Source organism: Pomacea canaliculata, linkage group LG4, assembly GCF_003073045.1.
Source record: "Pomacea canaliculata isolate SZHN2017 linkage group LG4, ASM307304v1, whole genome shotgun sequence".
NCBI classification, from domain to species: Eukaryota; Metazoa; Mollusca; class Gastropoda; order Architaenioglossa; family Ampullariidae; genus Pomacea; species Pomacea canaliculata.
In genome coordinates, this window is record NC_037593.1 from 27,199,622 (window position 1) to 27,216,759 (window position 17,138).

Genomic DNA, 17,138 nt, shown 5'->3' on the forward strand with positions numbered 1-17,138 from the left:
TCCACGGCATCTAAATTTTTCTGGGTTTTGGAAAGCGGCCATGATCACTTTCCCGTGACATAACAAAAAGAAGGCTGCACCTGATTGGACAACTACTATCTGGCCTATGCTACAAGCTTTCTTACTGGCTGCGACCTTTCGGACCTCGAAAGGGTGACGCAGTAATGCAAGGATGTCTCGCTCACATTAAAAAAAACAAAAAAAAACCAAAACAAAACGGCAATATTCTGTTCAGGTGTGTTTATTTGCATGTAATTCCAGTCAAAACAACTGCATTATTTTCTCGAGTGAGGGGGATTGGCATCCCTAACTCAGAAAGCCAGAGATCTCTCGAAGTCTCACACACATACGATCTGGACCTGAGCTTGACTGTCGGGTGGGTGACACCCGTTCAGTTGCGCTCGTGTCGAAACAGCCGCAAGGCTCTTTGATAACTTTCGCTCACGGCTATATCACGTGACACCGGAAGGGCCTTTAGTTTTTCTCTGGCTCCTTTGCTTCCCTTCGTCGCCTCCGCTTCTTCCTCTTCCGGTTTGGCCGTTATTTCCGGTCGCGCGGCTTTCAGCTCCGCCAGTTCGCGCGCGCTGTGACGTAGGTTCTGGCAGTACACGACGTCATCGAAGCTGGCAAAGTCCACGTGCCACCGCGCGTGTGTCATGTCGTACTCCTCCATGCGCTCGAAGCGGTGACCCCACATGACCTCTTGTGGAGTGTAGGACGTCCTGGCCTGGCAGATCTGTGGGCAAAGGACGAGACACCGTATAAGGCAATAGACTGATGGTCAGCTAATGGCCATCTTTTCCTTTCTAGTAAAAAGCTGAAAGATAAAGTGTTCTACAGAACAGTGACCCCAGTCCCGATGTAAGTGGTTCACGAGGATAGGTCACACCATTTACCCCTCTTCGTCAGCCCCGGATAAGTCAAGTATACCCATTCCTTTTTGACGGCTGCTGTGTGAGCAGGATAGGAGGAGTTGCTTGGTTTTGAACCAACGACCTCTAAGGTGAAGGTACAAAAGAAAGAAAAGCAAAGAGGACTCAGTCCCGATTTTTTTAAAAGGTCTAATGAAATGTAGTTGTTTTTCGACTGATTGGGTAAAGTTCAAGGAAATATACTGTTACTCTCCGCCCCTTACTTCTCCCGTGGCTTCAACGGTTCCCGTCAGAAACAGGACCAGCTCCATCCTTTCTGACATCAGATCCGCTGGCCTCATGTCGTAGAGAGGCGAGTCAGGCGTCAGGCGGTGTGTCAAAATGATGGGCCACATCAACACGATGCGACTACCCATTCCATGGGCTTCAAACTCCACCTGTAATTCGTTAACAGTTTCACTTTACTGTCAAACACTTTTTTTTACTACACTAATACGAGACATTTCTTACATTTGTTGTCTTAAGAAAAAACACTTTCTACTTTTAGTGTAATTGATATGACTGTCCGTCAATCTAGAAGGGCTGCTGTCACCTCTAGTCACCACTACAATAACCTATTATCATTAAGTGCTTCAGTCAACCAACCAAACAACCAACCTTGTGCTGGTAGAGAGGATAGAACGCTCCCTCTGGTGCGGAGTGCCTGCGGATCACCATGGCGGTCATGGAGGCGTCCAGTAAGTGAGATTTTCGCAGGTCACCCACTCGAACCTAACGATATCGCAAAGGGAAACGAGTCTCGTGATACTCCTTGAAAAATAAAGATTAAGATAGAGCAACACGAACACAGAACAAGATTTGACTGTCATGTCAAACTTTTGGACCTCGCTCATCTTCTGACACCAAGCTTCTTCGACGCTATATATTACAGATTCTCTGTCTCACACACACTATACATTATACATAAAGTACTGTAATTATAAAGTTGTCAACCACATCAACAATAATAATGCATAAATGTCCTTACCATTCAGGTGAGATTTACCTGTAAACACGGCACACCGTTCTCCAGGCACACCACGGCGCGTTTGGAGAAGAGAATGGTCTGTGCCCGATACTTGGGTCTCGCCACTTTGACGAAGATGAAGCCGAGCATCAGCGTCTCCAACATGAACCCAATCACAACCTGCCATCAGCAACACCAACAAACACATCATCATCATCGTCGTCGTCGTCACGTACTCAAAGACCAACCTCCGTGTGAGAACGTGGTTTTACTAGGAAAGATACGCACCTGAATGTAAAGCAGTGGAAGGGTGCCCGCACATTCTGCTCGAGGATAAGCGAACCCGTACCCGATGGTGGTCTGGGTTTCAATAGAGAACAGCAGAGATCCTGCAAACCCCTGGACGCCCTTCAAGCAAGCCGTGTGGTTTGGGTTGCCAAAGTTCTCAAAGTCACCATTGGAGTGACCTATCAGCCACCAGAGGATGGCGAAGATAAGAAATGAGAACAGGAATGCGTTGAAGAGAATGGCGATGGCGTAGCGCCAAGGGAGATCAATCATGGTGATGTAGATGTCGGCCAGGAAACGACGTCTATGTTCCGACAAGCCTGAGTTGTGGATGCGGTAGTTGCCGTTCTTGGCGACTGCAGCCTGCAAAAGTGACAGAAAGGTGGGTAACACGATACCACCCATTACCACCCATTACTATACATTCTTATTCATTACTATACATTCTTACGGGAGACCACCGAGTTCTAATATTTGGATTGAAAAGGGAGAGATGATTCATCACTGTGATTGTCTGCATGATTGGATGAATACGCGACTAAATTACGATACGTTGAAGTGTGATGCCATTTCCAAATACACAGATTGGTAGAGAGAACAGAAGAGATAGAAAATTCGAATATGACCTTTCGCTTCACTTCCGGATCATCTTTTTGACACCGTCTTCTAACATGCTCGCGCAGATTCACCCACAGGCGTCGCCACTGGCTTCTCTTGGGGGTGGAAACAGGTTCCGCGAACAAGAAGAGAGTCTGCCCCAGCTCCTCCTGTCTCTCTGCCGTGGTCACTTGGCTTTCCATCCTGTTCCTGAGAGAGACAATTTTTTTACTTTAAGATGTGGACTGTCCTAGTGAATATCTTTTATCAGTTTTGTTAAAGAAACAGATAATATGTTTTTATTCAAATAAACACATTCAGCGGGGGAAAAGAAACAGTTGTAGAGCCAGCTGGAATTAAGAACTGGGCATCTTACTATTGCTAGGAAGCCTCAAGCCAAGCCTTGTCGAAAGTCTTTTGTGCTATTAATTAAACGTTAGTGACGTAGTTTCTTGTCATACCGATTGCTTGATCTTTTGCCTGCCGTTAAAAGAATAAGTTACATAAGATTTAAGTGCAATGGGCACATTCATGAGCAGCACCATTTGCAAAGATGATCTTGAAGCTAACATTACAAGTAGGCAGAAAAAACAGACAATGGAAGAAATGGGCAGACGACATCTAAGAAGCCTACGAGATGGAAGAAACGGAGAAAGGTGGCGACAGTTGGTGGTGATATCGTCTGCTGCCCCTAGGGCGAAGAGGCTAAGGATAACGATAATGAAGATATTAAAGATGTTTATGTAGATACAGATATTTTAAAAAAGACTCATATTCCGCTTGAAAAAAAGATAAATAGAAATGATCGTTACTTACGTGTTATCTGGCGCGACTGCGTTGTGCTAGAATAACGACACCTGAAGTCAGGAGAAAGGGAAGTCAGTTCTAAGTCTAGGCTAACCAATGCTTCGATGTCAGCAGGGACATCCCCCACCCCCAACTGCCCACCTAACAAACAGAAACATACCTCCTCACCATCACCCATCCCAGTTGGGAGACATGCTCACCTTGTTCCCACTTGTGGCACCTGTACCCAGCTGTCATCCGTCATTTCAAAAGCCCTTTCCATCATCTCTTTCAGTCAGACAGACGAAGACACATCATCTCCAATGATGAGTTCCGCTCACTCCTTTGTTCGTGCATGCTGGGCGCACCCGTCAATCCTTTGATTGAGGCACTTTCTCCAGAGCAGGGCATTAATCTCTGTTCTCGAGCTCAACAGATTGCTGGGATTGGCTGATGTCCGACTTGGCCATCATAATTCAGGCTGTTCAGGAAGAAAATATGTCTGCTGTCCATCAGCATCCTTCTGTGAAGAGATGCATGGCACGTGTAAAGGTTGAAGTGCTTGATATGGGAATGTCGGGGTCAACCTACAGAGAAAGAGACAAAAACTCGCGATGCTGTGTCATTGTGTTGTTCTGGCTGAATGGAAGGCACGAGGGAGGAAAAGAAGGGAGGGTATAGTCAGCATGTGTGTTTCTGTGTACATGTGTGATTGTGGATATGCGTTTATATGTCACCTATGTGGTACATCTGTGTGTATTTGGATATGTGGGAAAATGGTAAAGTTAGTCCCGTATTTTTCGGTTAATTGGGAGAGAAGTTTTTTAGGTATTTAAATTTTTTTCCGGGGGTATGACGGGGGACGGTGGTGGTACCTATCTCTTCTTCCTCTCTGTCTTTCTTTCCCCAGCCTTCCAAGGGGGTCAGGTACCTATTTAGTAGTGCGTGTAGGTGTCTTTGCTCAAGAGTGCACGACTATCTGTCAAATCGCAGGTTCCCTTCCCCGACCACTGGGTCTTGGACTGTTAGCAACACGCACCGACATCAGCAGTCATCACGCCGTCTGCCTCACCCGCTATCAGGAAACATGGCTGCCACCAATCATCTTCAAGAAGGTTTTGTTTACAGCAAGAAAAACACATCTATCCTACCCTGCAAGCACGATTGTCTATGTCACATCATATTTTTTTGTCAGCACGTGAATTATGCCAAACTCTTCATCTGGTCTGGACCTTGAGGCATGTGATACCGTCCTCCTGGACCTGCTCAAGATCAACCCACGTGACACCGACAAATGAGAACAAAGCAGGAAAAAATGAGAAGAAGAAAGCAGGAAAAAAAAATGAGAAGAACCTGCACAGGTAACAGCGTCTTACAGATGCACGTGCGTCACGAGATGACAGGTGTCAAGCGAAACAGACAGACCATCACCAGGTGACAAATGATGTCCTACTCGCCACGCTCAGCTATTTCGTCTCACATGATCGGGTTTCTTCTTTGCACCGAAAGGCAGTTAATCTTCTCAGACCCACTCTTTGTCTGTCCATGGCATGCTGACATCAAAGTGCGGGTTACCGCCTCCTCCTCTGAGTCCTTTCCTCCTGATGTCTGCTGCGGGATTCAGGTAGCGTCTTGAGAGGTAGGTCGTGACTTGGATTCCTTGCATTGGTCTTTAACAAGTACACAAGAAAGTTTAATTGTCTACGTTGTTGATAAAGCAAGGTGTCATTTCATATTTTTTGCTACTTTGTCTAGGTTTTATTAGCAAAGACAAGCATTCATGCTCTCACATTTGGGGTCTAGTATTGACAGAAAAAAAAAAACTGTCGGAACTTAGAAAAATAAGAATTAAAGGATAAATTTTGGAATTAAATGTGTAGTCAAAGACTCAGATTCTGGGGGTCCATGGTTTCTTTTGTTCACCTCGCTGCGATCTTGTAACTGGTGTGTTGGTGTATGTTCCCCACTCCTTCCGATATCAAGCCCCAATTTTTCATGACTTAATTTTTATTCTTTTTCCTATTCGTGTATTCATTATCACATACCTATATATTGTAATGAGCTTGGGGCTTTTATTATGAAGGACAGGTGTTTTACTTTTATTATAACGAGCCTAGGGTACCCGATCTCGCGAGAGTAATTGTCCCACGAACTCTTCCACTTGTGATGCTATGGTCATTTCGATCTGCCACTATATTTGAGTTTTATTTGTAATTGATAAAGAAATGATAAAAAAATAAGAATTCACTTCCTTCATTTCTGATGTCCCTTTCCAAAGTTATTACGGTTGACAGCTCATTTTTTTGAGAGGGAACGTAGAAGAGAAGGAAGGGGCCCGACGTTTTGAGTCAGAGGGGAGATACTCGAGAAGCAAAACTCCAAATAAATAGTGAAGATTTGTTTGATAATTTTTGTTTATTCAGCTTAGTTATTTACAGTTATTTACTGATGGCAAACAAGGACAATCCCGGCTACAAAGTGGAGGAGTTAACTCCCCAGAACTCTGCCTTCACGTCACGCGGGCAACCGAGACGCTCCTTGCTCGAGAAGGAAGGCAACAGCAACCTCAGCTTCCGAGGAATCGAACGAAAGCCTTTAATGTACCTGAAGGTGATCAACTTTAATCATTAGCATGAAAATCTAGCTTTTCTCCACAACAAGAATTTAATAAATAAAAAGATAAATAAAACTTCATACAAAAAACTTTGATGGAAAAGGTAGCCAAAGGTTGTCCAAAAATGTCGCCGTCGATATAAAAAGTTTGTTGTCCATAATTGTCTGAGAGAATGAAAACTATATGTAAGTGGGATTATCTTTGCTTCTTGTTGTGTCGGTATTTTTTTTTTCAATAAAAATAAACTATGTGTAATACGATCGATTGGGATAATCCTTTCTTATTTTTTTGTGTCGGAATTTTCTTTAAATACATAAGTGCAAGAGGATTTATCCCTTTGTCGGATATACTTGATTCTGTGTCGGCATAAATAATACTTCTTGCCTCAGGACCTGTACGTCACATTAGTGGACTTGAAGTGGCGCTATGTGCTGGTGATTCTGCTGACCGTCTACCTGCTCAGTTACCTGGTCTTCGCCGTCTTTTACTGGCTGCTCAGCTACATGAACGGCCAGTTCGGTAGCCGCGCCAGCGAACCTGGATACGAACCCTGCATCAAGAATCTGGACAGCTTTGCAGGTGCTTTCCTCTTCTCCATGGAGACGCAGTCCACCATCGGGTTCGGACACCTGAACCCCAACGCCGCCTGCCCGGGTGTGGTACCCGTCATTTACTTCCAGATCACGGTGGGCTTCATGGTCGAGACCTTCATCCTCGGCTTCCTGTTCGTGAAGGTGAAGGACCATTGCACGTCACTCACACGCTCAGCTATCTCACAATGGAATAGTTTATGCTTCTTCTTTTTATTTTTCTTTCTTTTTTTTTAACATTGGGATTGGAGAGGAAGAATTTAGTTATTTATTTGTTCCTTTCGTCTCATTTTTTTTATTTGCTTGTTCTTTCGTTCATTCCTCCTTTCGTCAGCTCGTTTGCTCATTAATTTAATTTTCATGCTTTTATTTACTTATATATTCCTTCCTTCGTTCTTCCGCTTGTCCGTTTATCCATTCGTTCATGCAGGTCGGCGTTTACTAATTTACTTATTAATTCGTTCGTTTGTTCGATATTTGAAATCTGCTCGTGTATGGCTCTCACCATGTGACTGTGTGTACAATGACATGACGTCGAAGCACGTGCTGCAGGTGGCGCGTCCCAAGCACCGACGTCACACGCTGGTCTTCTCGCGCAGCGCCTGCCTGTGTCTGGAGGACGGCGACTTCTGCTTGCAACTCCGCGTGGGAGACTTGCGCCGCACGCACCTGGTGGACGCAACGGTGCACGGCTTGCTTGTGCGCAGGCGCGTGGTGTCCGAGCAGCACGTGTACCCGCTTTTCCAGCACCGCATGACGTTCACGGCCCACGGGATGGAGGACAAGGTGAGGGTGGCCCTCGTCAACACACCTCATCTGATAATAACTACAACAACAAAAAATGTCCCTGTGCTATTTGCTGCGGTTTTCAGATAATGAATAATGTATTACATGACCTTTTCAAAAATAGCATTTTCTACGGATTTTTTCGTGATCTCTCTCTCTCTCACACACAAAACCTTCCTCTTTGTAGCAGTGTGATCAGTGTCATATTCCACCTCTCTCTCTCTCAGGTGTTTCTAATATGGCCGCTGATCCTCTCTCACCGCATCACCGCGGACTCTCCTTGTGGACTCTGCGTCCGGAGGACGTGTACCGGGAGAAGGTGGACATCATAGTCATCTTGGAGGGCATCATCGAGTCGACGGGGGAGCTGTGTCAGGCTCGCACGTGCTACTCGGCGCGAGACATCCTATGGGGCCACCGCTTTGTGCGCGTGGAGGAGTTCGACGAGATCGAGCACGTGTGGTGCGTGGACTTCACGCGCTTCAACAACGTGCTGCCCAGCCCCACCCCCAGGTGCCTCACCTTTTTTTCTTTAAGCAGGCACGCACGCATACACAAAAATCTCCTATCCACACACACACGCATAAAATAAAACACAACAACGTCCGGATAAGAGACATTTATTCAACACTCTCTTACATGTGAGTGTGAGTGTGGATGTGTGTGAGTGTGACTGGATGTGTGTGAGTGTGGATGTGTGTGACTGTGTGTGAATGTAGCTGCGTTGCTGCTGAGTGTGAGTGTAGCTGTGTGATTAATATTATCTCTGCAACATTGTGTAGGAAAAGCGCTCGCGCCTATCACGACCAAAGGCAGATAAGATAGAAGACGAGAAAGACAACGAAGATGACGCCATCTACGACAACGCCTCCTGCACCAGCTCCAACGCCAGCCAGCTTGAATAACCTCTTTGTTCACAAGCTGTTGGATGAGCCTCGGCCCTTTTCTTAAACACCTGTTCAAGCCGACTAAGAACTTGCAATTCTGGTGTACAGCCATTCATTCCTTCATTCCTGCTCATCCCAGCGCCTCCTCCTCATCCTCCTCCTGACCTCCGTCAACTGCAGCCCGTCTTTGGGTCAAGGTTCTGCCGATGATGATGATGAATTTGATCTACCGAAAATGTGAAGAATACGGCTTCCAGTCTACAAGCATATCATGTGTTGTTGTGATTGTAGAGAAGAATGTCGGCTGAACACTTGGGACCTTAAGAGTTTATTTTGAGATGCACAAGAGAACGAGATTCCTTGCTTGTAGAAACCCGCCATTTCTCCACTCGGTCGGAGGAGTAAGTCAGTCCTTAGTCTTGTGACTGGTGGCCTCCATTTGGATCATTGATGATAATACGACTGTTGCGCAGACGATTTATGTGAGAAAAACACATCATCAAACATATCAGTTTGTTCCTCTTTTCTTACTGTGTACTGGTTGTAACTGTTGCCTGCCACGATGTGATCAATTAAAGGGATACTAAAGGGTAGTGATAAGGCTGTGGCGACGGTCAAACGTTTCAAAACTATATTTAGTTACTATTACAGAGCACGAGAGCAATACAGGAGAAATAAAGGATTCGTTTCTCACTTAATTACCACTTATTAGCACTATGTCGGTTGCCGATGTTCATAAAAATCGAAAAAATCCAGTGAAATCGACCCTTGTGTCCTTCCGCCGAGTAGCTACGATATCTTCCCGAGATGAGTCAAGCAGACGAGTCTTTTGTGACGTCACAAACGACAGGAAGTGTCTGTGGTCATTGCTAGGATAGTGATCGGTGGTGTCTCTTAGTTGGATTTGTGATCTCCAAAGTCATTAACTATCGAGATGGCCATCAATAATGTTCAATTTTACCAATTTGAACCACTTGCATCAGCTCACAATCGACTGCACATCCTCGGAGGACGAGGAAAATGTTGCAGCAGTCGAAGCACAAAGCAGGTACGTAGGACCAGAGATCTGTAGGGACAGATCTCTGGTAGGACTATAGAAGTAAGTCATACTGTGTGCACGGGAACAGAAAGTGAACGCATGCTTTACCTTCAAGCACTTTAAATAAACATAATGCACTCAAACTCTTTACACTGGGCATTGTTGTTGACGAATTCACTTCGTAGTGTATTTAAAAATAAAATTACATTTGGTATGCTAATTATTTCCTCACACACACCAGAATATTCACATTGTATATGATAATTTGGGTTTTAAGTGAACTTTCCTAAGGATAGTTTAAAAAATTAATAGTTTGAAATATCGGTATTTAAATATTTTAAACAGACTTTAATATAATACTATTTGCAGCCTTTTTTGGGGGATATAGTTTGAATAATTACACTAATGACTTACTTTATAACAACGATGGATAGAATTCAAGCAGAGACGTTTGCTTTATATGTTATTATGCCTGTGCTTTTAACTTATATGTTTGTTGTTTAAATGTGTATTTACATAGATTCATTTATCACAGTTTCAGACTGGTGCATTTGTGAGCATTGTGAGGAATGGCCACAACAAATGTTGAAGCATAAAAAAATGTAGAGTAAAAGCTTAAAGTGAATTGTCGAGAAAATGTTCCCTATACATCATGAAAATTGTTACATTTATCCAAATCCAGTTATTGGACACACTTCATATCAGATGCATAAAATACTTTCATGTATCTGACATGAATTGTAAAATAAAATCTTCCTTTGTTAACATTAATTTCTTTTATTTGTTCAAACTCAGGTATGGGACACACTTTATCTTTATGTCCAAAACAAATCTTGCATGCATCTGGCATTTTTATTTACAAACATCATTTCTGAAATACTTGGTGCTGAATTTACTTTCATTCTTTATTTTCTTAAAACTAATAATAATGCAAGGAAAACTGTGTGAGAACTGATTTCTTTCTTTCACATAATATACAGACATGTGGCTTAATCTTTTTATTTCCTCAAGTTCCACTGCATGTGAATTTTTCATTTGATTGCTCTGTAAGCATTTAAAACAGTTTCAACAATGTATTTTGTCATAATTTTCTTAATTCTTGCACAGTTATGGATTCCAATAAACCAAGTGGACAATTTGAGACACATGTGTGTTTGTGTACTTGTCAAAGGTTGAACATTTAGGAAGCCTAAAAGAGTGTGGCTGTGATGTCCAGGAGTAATGATGGCCACAGGAGCCATCTTGCATATGGTTATAAATTTGACTTCTATGTGACACTCATCTATAGTTGTGATAGAGGGGTTGCTACACTGCCTGCAGACACTCAGCAGCTCCTCCAACTTCTTTTCGTGAATGATAAATTTTCTTTCCAGGAAGGGATTTGTGCCCAGTTCATCTTTCTGAGAATTCCTAGAGACAAATATCGAGACTAAAATCATAGTTAAAACCATAAATCATTTTTATAGCTAAATATCAGCTTAAATTCTTGTGCTAGCATGTTTCTGATATAAACTATCAAGTACTGGCTGTGTGTTAGTAACTGCAATAAATTTTGTTTACTGGTGCTCCTCGACTGCTGAATTATTCCACTCTGAGGTGTCATTTTCATTTTCTGACTCCCATATCAATATCAGGATCACACCTAGCAGACATTTATAGACACAATTTCCTTCTTTTTAATTTCATTATGAAAAAAATTTATCCTCATAAAAATTTTACAAAGCCATATAAAATTATTTTTTTATCTAAGTGTTTAAAACTGCACATATTTTTGGCCTTGAATATCCTTATAAGAAGAAAATATCTGGCACAGTTTGTGGAATTCATGCCAATTTTAGATAAAAGAGATGTGTAATAGAGAAAAGAACTAAAAGTGCCATTACCTTTCAGGATTGGAGCTGAGATCTGGGTCTGGACCTCTTTATTTAAGCACAGTTGAACTGTTTGTTGTGACTGACTTGTTATAGGTAGTCTGAACATTAAAGTTTTATAAGTAATCATTCCACAAAACATTAAAACAATAATAAAACATGTATGATTATACCATGTGATCAAGCTATTATTATTTTTAATTCTTTACAGTATCCAACATAAAACACAATCATTTATATTACTCTAATTTTCAAATGTTGAAATATCAAGTCTAACTTCCGCAGTGTACTGCACATAGATTTCACTACTATTGTTGATAAGCTCATTATGTAGAATACCTTTCACATGAATTTTATTGTTTTTAGATTCATAAACAAATAGGCTGTCTTTTCAAAAATATGAATTTAAAAATATTTCATTTTATAAAAGCAAACAATGATTTTTAAAAAAATAATGTAACAAGTGACAGGATTTCAACAATCATTTCTTTTACACTTTCAGTTTGATGCTGACATTTTTCATTTATTATGCATGTACTATGAATTTTTACCTGTTGAAACCCGCTTATTATAAGTACCACATAACACGTTTATTGTTTTATAGATATGTACAGTCTTTGATATATGTATATTGTAATGTTATCTACCAATAATGAAAAGTGCATTTTGTAAACACAGTAACAGTACATAGCACTGACACTGACCTGTTTATGCTGTAGTCGTTTGGCAAGTGAAACTCGTCTGTCAGATAGATCCTTCATTCTTTTTCGAGAAATTTCATTGTGTTGAAAAATGGTCGGAATTGCATCTGGCAGAAGCTGTGCCTTGAAGGCCAAATCTAACTGTTCGACATTTCGGGTCCGGCTAGTAAAGCACTGATCGTCAACAAAATGCTTGCACAACACCTCCCACTCTCTGGGCTCCCAAACGTGTGGCATCGAGCCTTGTTATTGTATGACACACTCTTTTGTAAGGCTCGATCTGTCTTTCGGAAAATGATGACAATGTCGAATCTTTTCCCATTTTTTCGTGGCAATCGGGTGCAGCATGGTTCGGTCTCACATGTAAACAATCCTACTGAAACGTCATAAGGTCACGTGACGAGAACGAGAGTTCGTCGAAGCAGACGAAAGAGTCCGTGTAATTTCTCTTCTTAAACGCAACATTCTACTACAAACCTTCAACTTTTTTCACATGAACAGACATGAAAATAGACGAGATTCAAATTGATCCTACTATTTACGAGTTTCTAAGCAGTTTAATTTTCCCTTTAGTATCCCTAATAATCATGTGTTCTCTATTTCTTCTTTGTCCTACTTACATTAATATCATTAATAATAAGTTCTAGAAACAGTTCAGTAACATTCTGCGGAGTTTTCTTTCAAGTTTTATAGCAGTTGTCCCAATTCAACGGTATCAAGTTCTTACAAAAAAAAAAAAAAATGTGCATTTTATTTCGGTTCATGTTTCGTCGTTGTAAGCTTATTATGCAAAAAAATCACGAATAGTCCAAGTTTGGTATTTAAAAAAAAAAAAAAGAAAAAAAGAAAAAAAAAAGAGAGAGATTTGAAGATCTGAACCCATAACCCCGGTCCTCACAAACGCTTTTATGATTCTTTACATTGGCTAAAGCCTCGAAGGTCTCAAGATTGTCCTTTATCAATATCATCAATAACATAAATAAACAGTCAGAAATTATTTTTTTTCAACTTGTTACAATTAACTTGTGGGCAGCGGTATGAGATGTGGCAAAGTGTTTGCAAGCCAGAACCCCGCTGAATAAATTAAATCACACACACATATGGCGATTAACAAAGAAAATGTTTCAAAATTTAATCATCAGCTGTATCAGGCAAAATGTTTAAACCACAATCAATCCCCTCCGTCCTCTCTCACAAAAAGACGCGCGCACACACACACAGTCTACTCTCCCACGCCTTCCTCTGGGCTGGCCATAGGCATCGGTGTAAAAGGGATTCTGATCGGATCACCTGCACAGGAAGAAGACAGCAACCCTTAGAGAATTCCATCTTTTGATATGAAGCTATAACTACTTAATAACAAAATAAAGGAGTACAGTACAACTCTATAAACGACTTAAAAAAAAAAAAAAGTTCTGACCCATGAGTCCATTTGAAAAAATAAAGACTAGAGGGTGCATACCCACAACATGCTCGTCATCACTGAAGGGCGACTCAGAGGCCGTATCGAAGTCGTCATCAACAGAGATGTAGCTCTGACGGATGCCAGGCTGCGACGATGACCGCTGCACAGGTAGAACAGTCGTCTCGCTCTGCTGCATCAGCTGCGCGGCGCTGCATGCCGGGGTGTCGCTGGGTACCACCTGCACAGCATACAGAACAGGTGGGGCGGGGATGACGACGAATGAATAAAAACAACAGTAGGGGGATGTCAATGAAAAAAAAACACCCACCAAACATACATATTTATCGTCTTTCTTGTCTATACCTTGTTAAATTTGACGAAGTCCATGATCCAAAGGTCGTTTTTGGGGTCATACTCCTCCAGTCGCGTGAAGCGGTGACCCCAGATGATTTCACGGGTAGTGTAGGAGGTGCGTGCCTGACACATCTCACCCGTCGACTCGATGTAGCCCTCCAGGAACACTACGATCTGAGGCCAAACACACGCACAGAGTGCAGCGATTCTGATACTTAACTTATGTCAAACACATACACAAAACATATCTGACCTGGCGACAAACACATAGACCCAACGTATGTGATCTGGGGTGGACTTGATTTAACGAATATCACGAGCCGACGATAAACACGTACGCATGTTCTGACGTCCAACACATACCAAGAATGCCACTATTCACAATATCAGTCTAAAGATTTCAAATACATTCAACTAGTCACAATTTCCTGTCTGATAAAAAAGCTCGTCGAGTTTTAATAAAAACACTTCCAAAAGAGACAAAGATAATCAGTGAGTAAAATGCGGGTGAGCAGACAGGCAGAGACAGTCTCTTGAAGATCAGTGAGGCAGCAGACAACATGTCACTATAGCAGCAAATGGAAGGAGTCAACAGAATCAAGAGCAAGTAAGGGTCTTCACTACTCAAAAGCAGGCTGCTACCTCAAACTTATCGAAGATGAGGTCACCTGGGGTCAGCGTCCAAAGAGGAGAGTCTTCCGTGATGTGATGTGTGAGGACGAGAGGCCACATCAGAAACAAGCGGTCTCCCATTTCATGAGCGTTGAACTCTAGCTAAGAACAAAATACATTTCAAATATATCACTTGTGGTGGTTTGAGCAGCCTTCCGTGAAATTTTACGCAAGCGCGCGCACAGACACCCATCCACACTGATGCATAAAAGTTAGGACTTTCTTTTTTGTCATCAAGAAGTGAGGCGTGATTTTTTTAAAATTTATGACATCTTAAGCAGTTAATAAGATCACGCACGCGCGTGCACAGCGTTCAAGATTAATTCAATGGACACTGGACACTGGCGATCTGTGTACCCTGACCGCTCTAGCGTTGATGCAAGGTGACCAATGGTCACGTGACGACTATAGTCGCACCTTACAAGGTGTTTTACCAACGATACAAAGCACTCTGCGCCTCAAAGGTGAACGCACCTGGTGCTGGTAAAGCGGGTAGACATACTTCTCCTGTATGACGTGGCGTTTGATCAGCAACCCATGCACCCGAGCGTCCACCAGGTTGGAACGTCGCATGTCTCCTACCCGTATTTGGAGGACCAGGCGTTCGGCCTCTTGGGAGATGCACGCGTTGCGGGAAAATACTATCGTGTGACGTCGGTGTTTTGGACGTGCCAACTGAAACACGAAGTACGTCATGTTTACGTGACAACTGAAACACAAAGTACATACTCATGTACTCGAGCGTGTGTCAGGAAAAGGAAAAAAAAAAAAAGACGTTAAAATCATTCCATACAGGTAGCGCCTCCGAAGAGGTAAATTCATTTGTATACAGTCTAGTAAAGATAAACCTACTAAAAGAAACACTATACCTTAGCAAATACAAATCCAAACACCAATGTCTCGAAAAGGAACCCTGTAACTATTTGCAGGTAGATGACCGGTAGAGTAGAGCCACATTCCGGGTGGGCATAGACAATGCCGTACCCAATGGTGGACTGCGTTTCTATGGACAGCAGGAAGGCGTCCCACGCGTTCTTCATGTTTTGGATGCAGGGGACGAAGTCGGGGTTGCCTGTCCACAGAGAGTTTGCTCTTGTAAAATGGTGGGTACAAGACTAGTTACCTAGGATAACGGAAATTGCAGGGCCTAATTTATGAAGCGGAAAATGGAAAAAAAATCCGAGACTGCGAAAAGCGCTGGTTCACTGAGGGAAAACTGTCCAGCATGAAGCGAGTAGCATAAATTTTCTTGGACATCAACAATAGGTAAAACCCCGCAGTCCTCCGTTCTATATCTTAAGGTTTTTCGTCAGTGATGCAGACATATTTCGTCTCGTCTCGGACTTGACCACAGTCTTGCTTCATACCCAGGTTGGCGAAGTCCCCATGCAACCAGGCCAGGAAATAGTAGCAGGTTGCGAAGATCCCGTAGAAGGCCAAGAAGGAGGCGAAAAAGATGAGAACGACCCATCTCCACCTCATTTCCAGCAGCGTGACATACAAGTCCTGAACATAGCGACGGGCTTTCTTCTTTACACCTGCCGAGAAAGAAAAAAATTAAAACAAACACCTACAGTTGTAAACGTGTTGAGCTAGTTTATCTCTCTGACCAGCAAGTAAGAAATATACCAAGGAGAGCCTCTAGCACGGTCCTCAATTCTCATTTCATAATTATTGTGCACATTACTTTTATTCAGTCATTTGAAGCTGAACTGACCTCTGAACTCCACGTTGCTGTGACCCTCTTTACGAACTAGAGAGCGGCGAGGCTTGGGTCCTTTGTCTGCACGTGTTGGTCTGGCACGGTGCCGGTCGGCGACCTCATCAAGAGAAGGGTGTCTCAGACATTCAAATTTATATTCCTCCCATCTCGGGTGGTCCTCTTCGAAATTCACGCTTCCTGTTCTCGTTGCCATGGTGACCTTTATGAATAGCACGGGGGGAAAAAGCCCAAAGAATGGTCGAGTAAATCAGTTGTGCATGTGGTACAGGAGGTGAAGAGGAAAACGCGTCTAGCTCATCGACATCAAAGAATTTTACGGGCTTACTTGCTCGAGAAAATTTCGTTGTCCTCTTCACAGCAAGGCAAGCAGTGTGTGGCCAGCTTCGCTCTCTTCAGTTCCGCCAAGCAGATGACTGACAAACCGAGGCTGGCCACGGCTGTAAAGTGGTGGGGATGGGTGCAAGACGGTGGAAGGGAGGAGAAAATGAGACAGAGAGAGTAGTAATGTGTCAGGTTCTTGTCATGCGCTGTCAAAGAGAGAGCACGGAGACAAGTGATCCATTGCACTAAGACGCTAAAGGGCGCTGATCGCATGGATGAGTATGTAAGTGTCGGAGGGGGAGAGATGAGGTGGAGGGCAGGGTGAGTGCGCAAATGAGCGTTGAATGGGACGCTGGGTGATGAAGCATCTCGAATGACGGACGCAAAGGTAATAGTTGAGAGTAAGGGAGTGACACACACACGCGCGCGCGCGCGTCACAAGACAAAAAAAATTCTGGAAATATTGACTCCTCCCACAATCGCCACTCCTACAATTATTAATGACTACACTCAAAGGCGTGTTAGTTCCTTTAACATGTCATAGGTATTAATGCTCTTGGGACACGTTCAGAATCTGGTGATATAAAATAAATTTGAGTTTTGAGAAATTCGACAGGGCGAAAGTG

The 17,138-nt window shown here is 42.9% G+C and overlaps 3 protein-coding genes across 4 annotated transcripts; 1 reads left to right on the top strand and 2 right to left on the bottom strand.

Annotated features, from left to right (window-relative positions):
• Nucleotides 1–225: 225 nt before the first annotated feature.
• Nucleotides 226–3,772, bottom strand: LOC112561163 (ATP-sensitive inward rectifier potassium channel 11-like). The gene is made up of 7 exons (XM_025233463.1): nt 3,580–3,772; nt 2,793–2,973; nt 2,167–2,529; nt 1,918–2,058; nt 1,530–1,643; nt 1,136–1,309; nt 226–736 (listed from the first exon to the last, which is right to left on the bottom strand). Exons 2-7 carry the CDS (start codon nt 2,964–2,966, stop codon nt 392–394), a joined length of 1,311 nt encoding a protein of 436 aa, XP_025089248.1. The 5' UTR covers nt 2,967–2,973; nt 3,580–3,772; the 3' UTR covers nt 226–391.
• Nucleotides 3,773–4,377: 605 nt separating this feature from the next.
• On the top strand, nt 4,378–9,043 carry LOC112561168 (G protein-activated inward rectifier potassium channel 2-like). Of its 2 annotated transcripts, XM_025233474.1 has the most exons (6): nt 4,378–5,188; nt 5,988–6,159; nt 6,553–6,897; nt 7,353–7,539; nt 7,767–8,052; nt 8,322–9,043. In XM_025233474.1, the coding sequence occupies exons 2-6, from the start codon at nt 5,998–6,000 to the stop codon at nt 8,362–8,364; spliced, it is 1,023 nt and encodes a 340-aa protein (XP_025089259.1). In that variant the 5' UTR covers nt 4,378–5,188; nt 5,988–5,997; the 3' UTR covers nt 8,365–9,043. The 2 variants fall into 2 exon arrangements, with proteins under 2 accessions (XP_025089259.1, XP_025089260.1); XM_025233475.1 differs by lacking the exon at nt 8,322–9,043 and having other exon boundaries at nt 7,306–7,539; nt 7,767–8,000.
• A 4,072-nt stretch (nt 9,044–13,115) lies between these two features.
• On the bottom strand, nt 13,116–17,116 carry LOC112561162 (G protein-activated inward rectifier potassium channel 4-like). The gene is made up of 9 exons (XM_025233462.1): nt 16,517–17,116; nt 16,186–16,390; nt 15,836–16,006; nt 15,338–15,540; nt 14,943–15,143; nt 14,439–14,570; nt 13,806–13,970; nt 13,500–13,680; nt 13,116–13,327 (listed from the first exon to the last, which is right to left on the bottom strand). The coding sequence occupies exons 2-9, from the start codon at nt 16,382–16,384 to the stop codon at nt 13,260–13,262; spliced, it is 1,320 nt and encodes a 439-aa protein (XP_025089247.1). The 5' UTR covers nt 16,385–16,390; nt 16,517–17,116; the 3' UTR covers nt 13,116–13,259.
• Between the last annotated feature and the right edge of the window lie 22 nt (nt 17,117–17,138).

Excerpts from the sequence above, each read along its gene's own strand:
- LOC112561162 (XM_025233462.1), bottom strand. The coding sequence starts at position 16,384 with ATGGCAACGAGAACAGGAAGCGTGAATTTCGAAGAGGACCACCCGAGA. Across the intron at positions 16,007-16,185 it reads CAGCAACGTGGAGTTCAGAG|GTGTAAAGAAGAAAGCCCGT; the intron begins GTCAGTTCAGCT and ends CTTTCTCGGCAG. Across the intron at positions 15,144-15,337 it reads TTGGATTTGTATTTGCTAAG|TTGGCACGTCCAAAACACCG; the intron begins GTATAGTGTTTC and ends TTCGTGTTTCAG.
- LOC112561163 (XM_025233463.1), bottom strand. The coding sequence starts at position 2,966 with ATGGAAAGCCAAGTGACCACGGCAGAGAGACAGGAGGAGCTGGGGCAG. Across the intron at positions 2,530-2,792 it reads ATCCGGAAGTGAAGCGAAAG|GCTGCAGTCGCCAAGAACGG; the intron begins GTCATATTCGAA and ends TCACTTTTGCAG. Across the intron at positions 1,644-1,917 it reads ACGGTGTGCCGTGTTTACAG|GTTCGAGTGGGTGACCTGCG; the intron begins GTAAATCTCACC and ends CGATATCGTTAG.
- LOC112561168 (XM_025233474.1), top strand. The coding sequence starts at position 5,998 with ATGGCAAACAAGGACAATCCCGGCTACAAAGTGGAGGAGTTAACTCCC. Across the intron at positions 6,898-7,352 it reads TCGGCTTCCTGTTCGTGAAG|CGCCTGCCTGTGTCTGGAGG; the intron begins GTGAAGGACCAT and ends CTTCTCGCGCAG. Across the intron at positions 7,540-7,766 it reads CCCACGGGATGGAGGACAAG|GTGTTTCTAATATGGCCGCT; the intron begins GTGAGGGTGGCC and ends TCTCTCTCTCAG.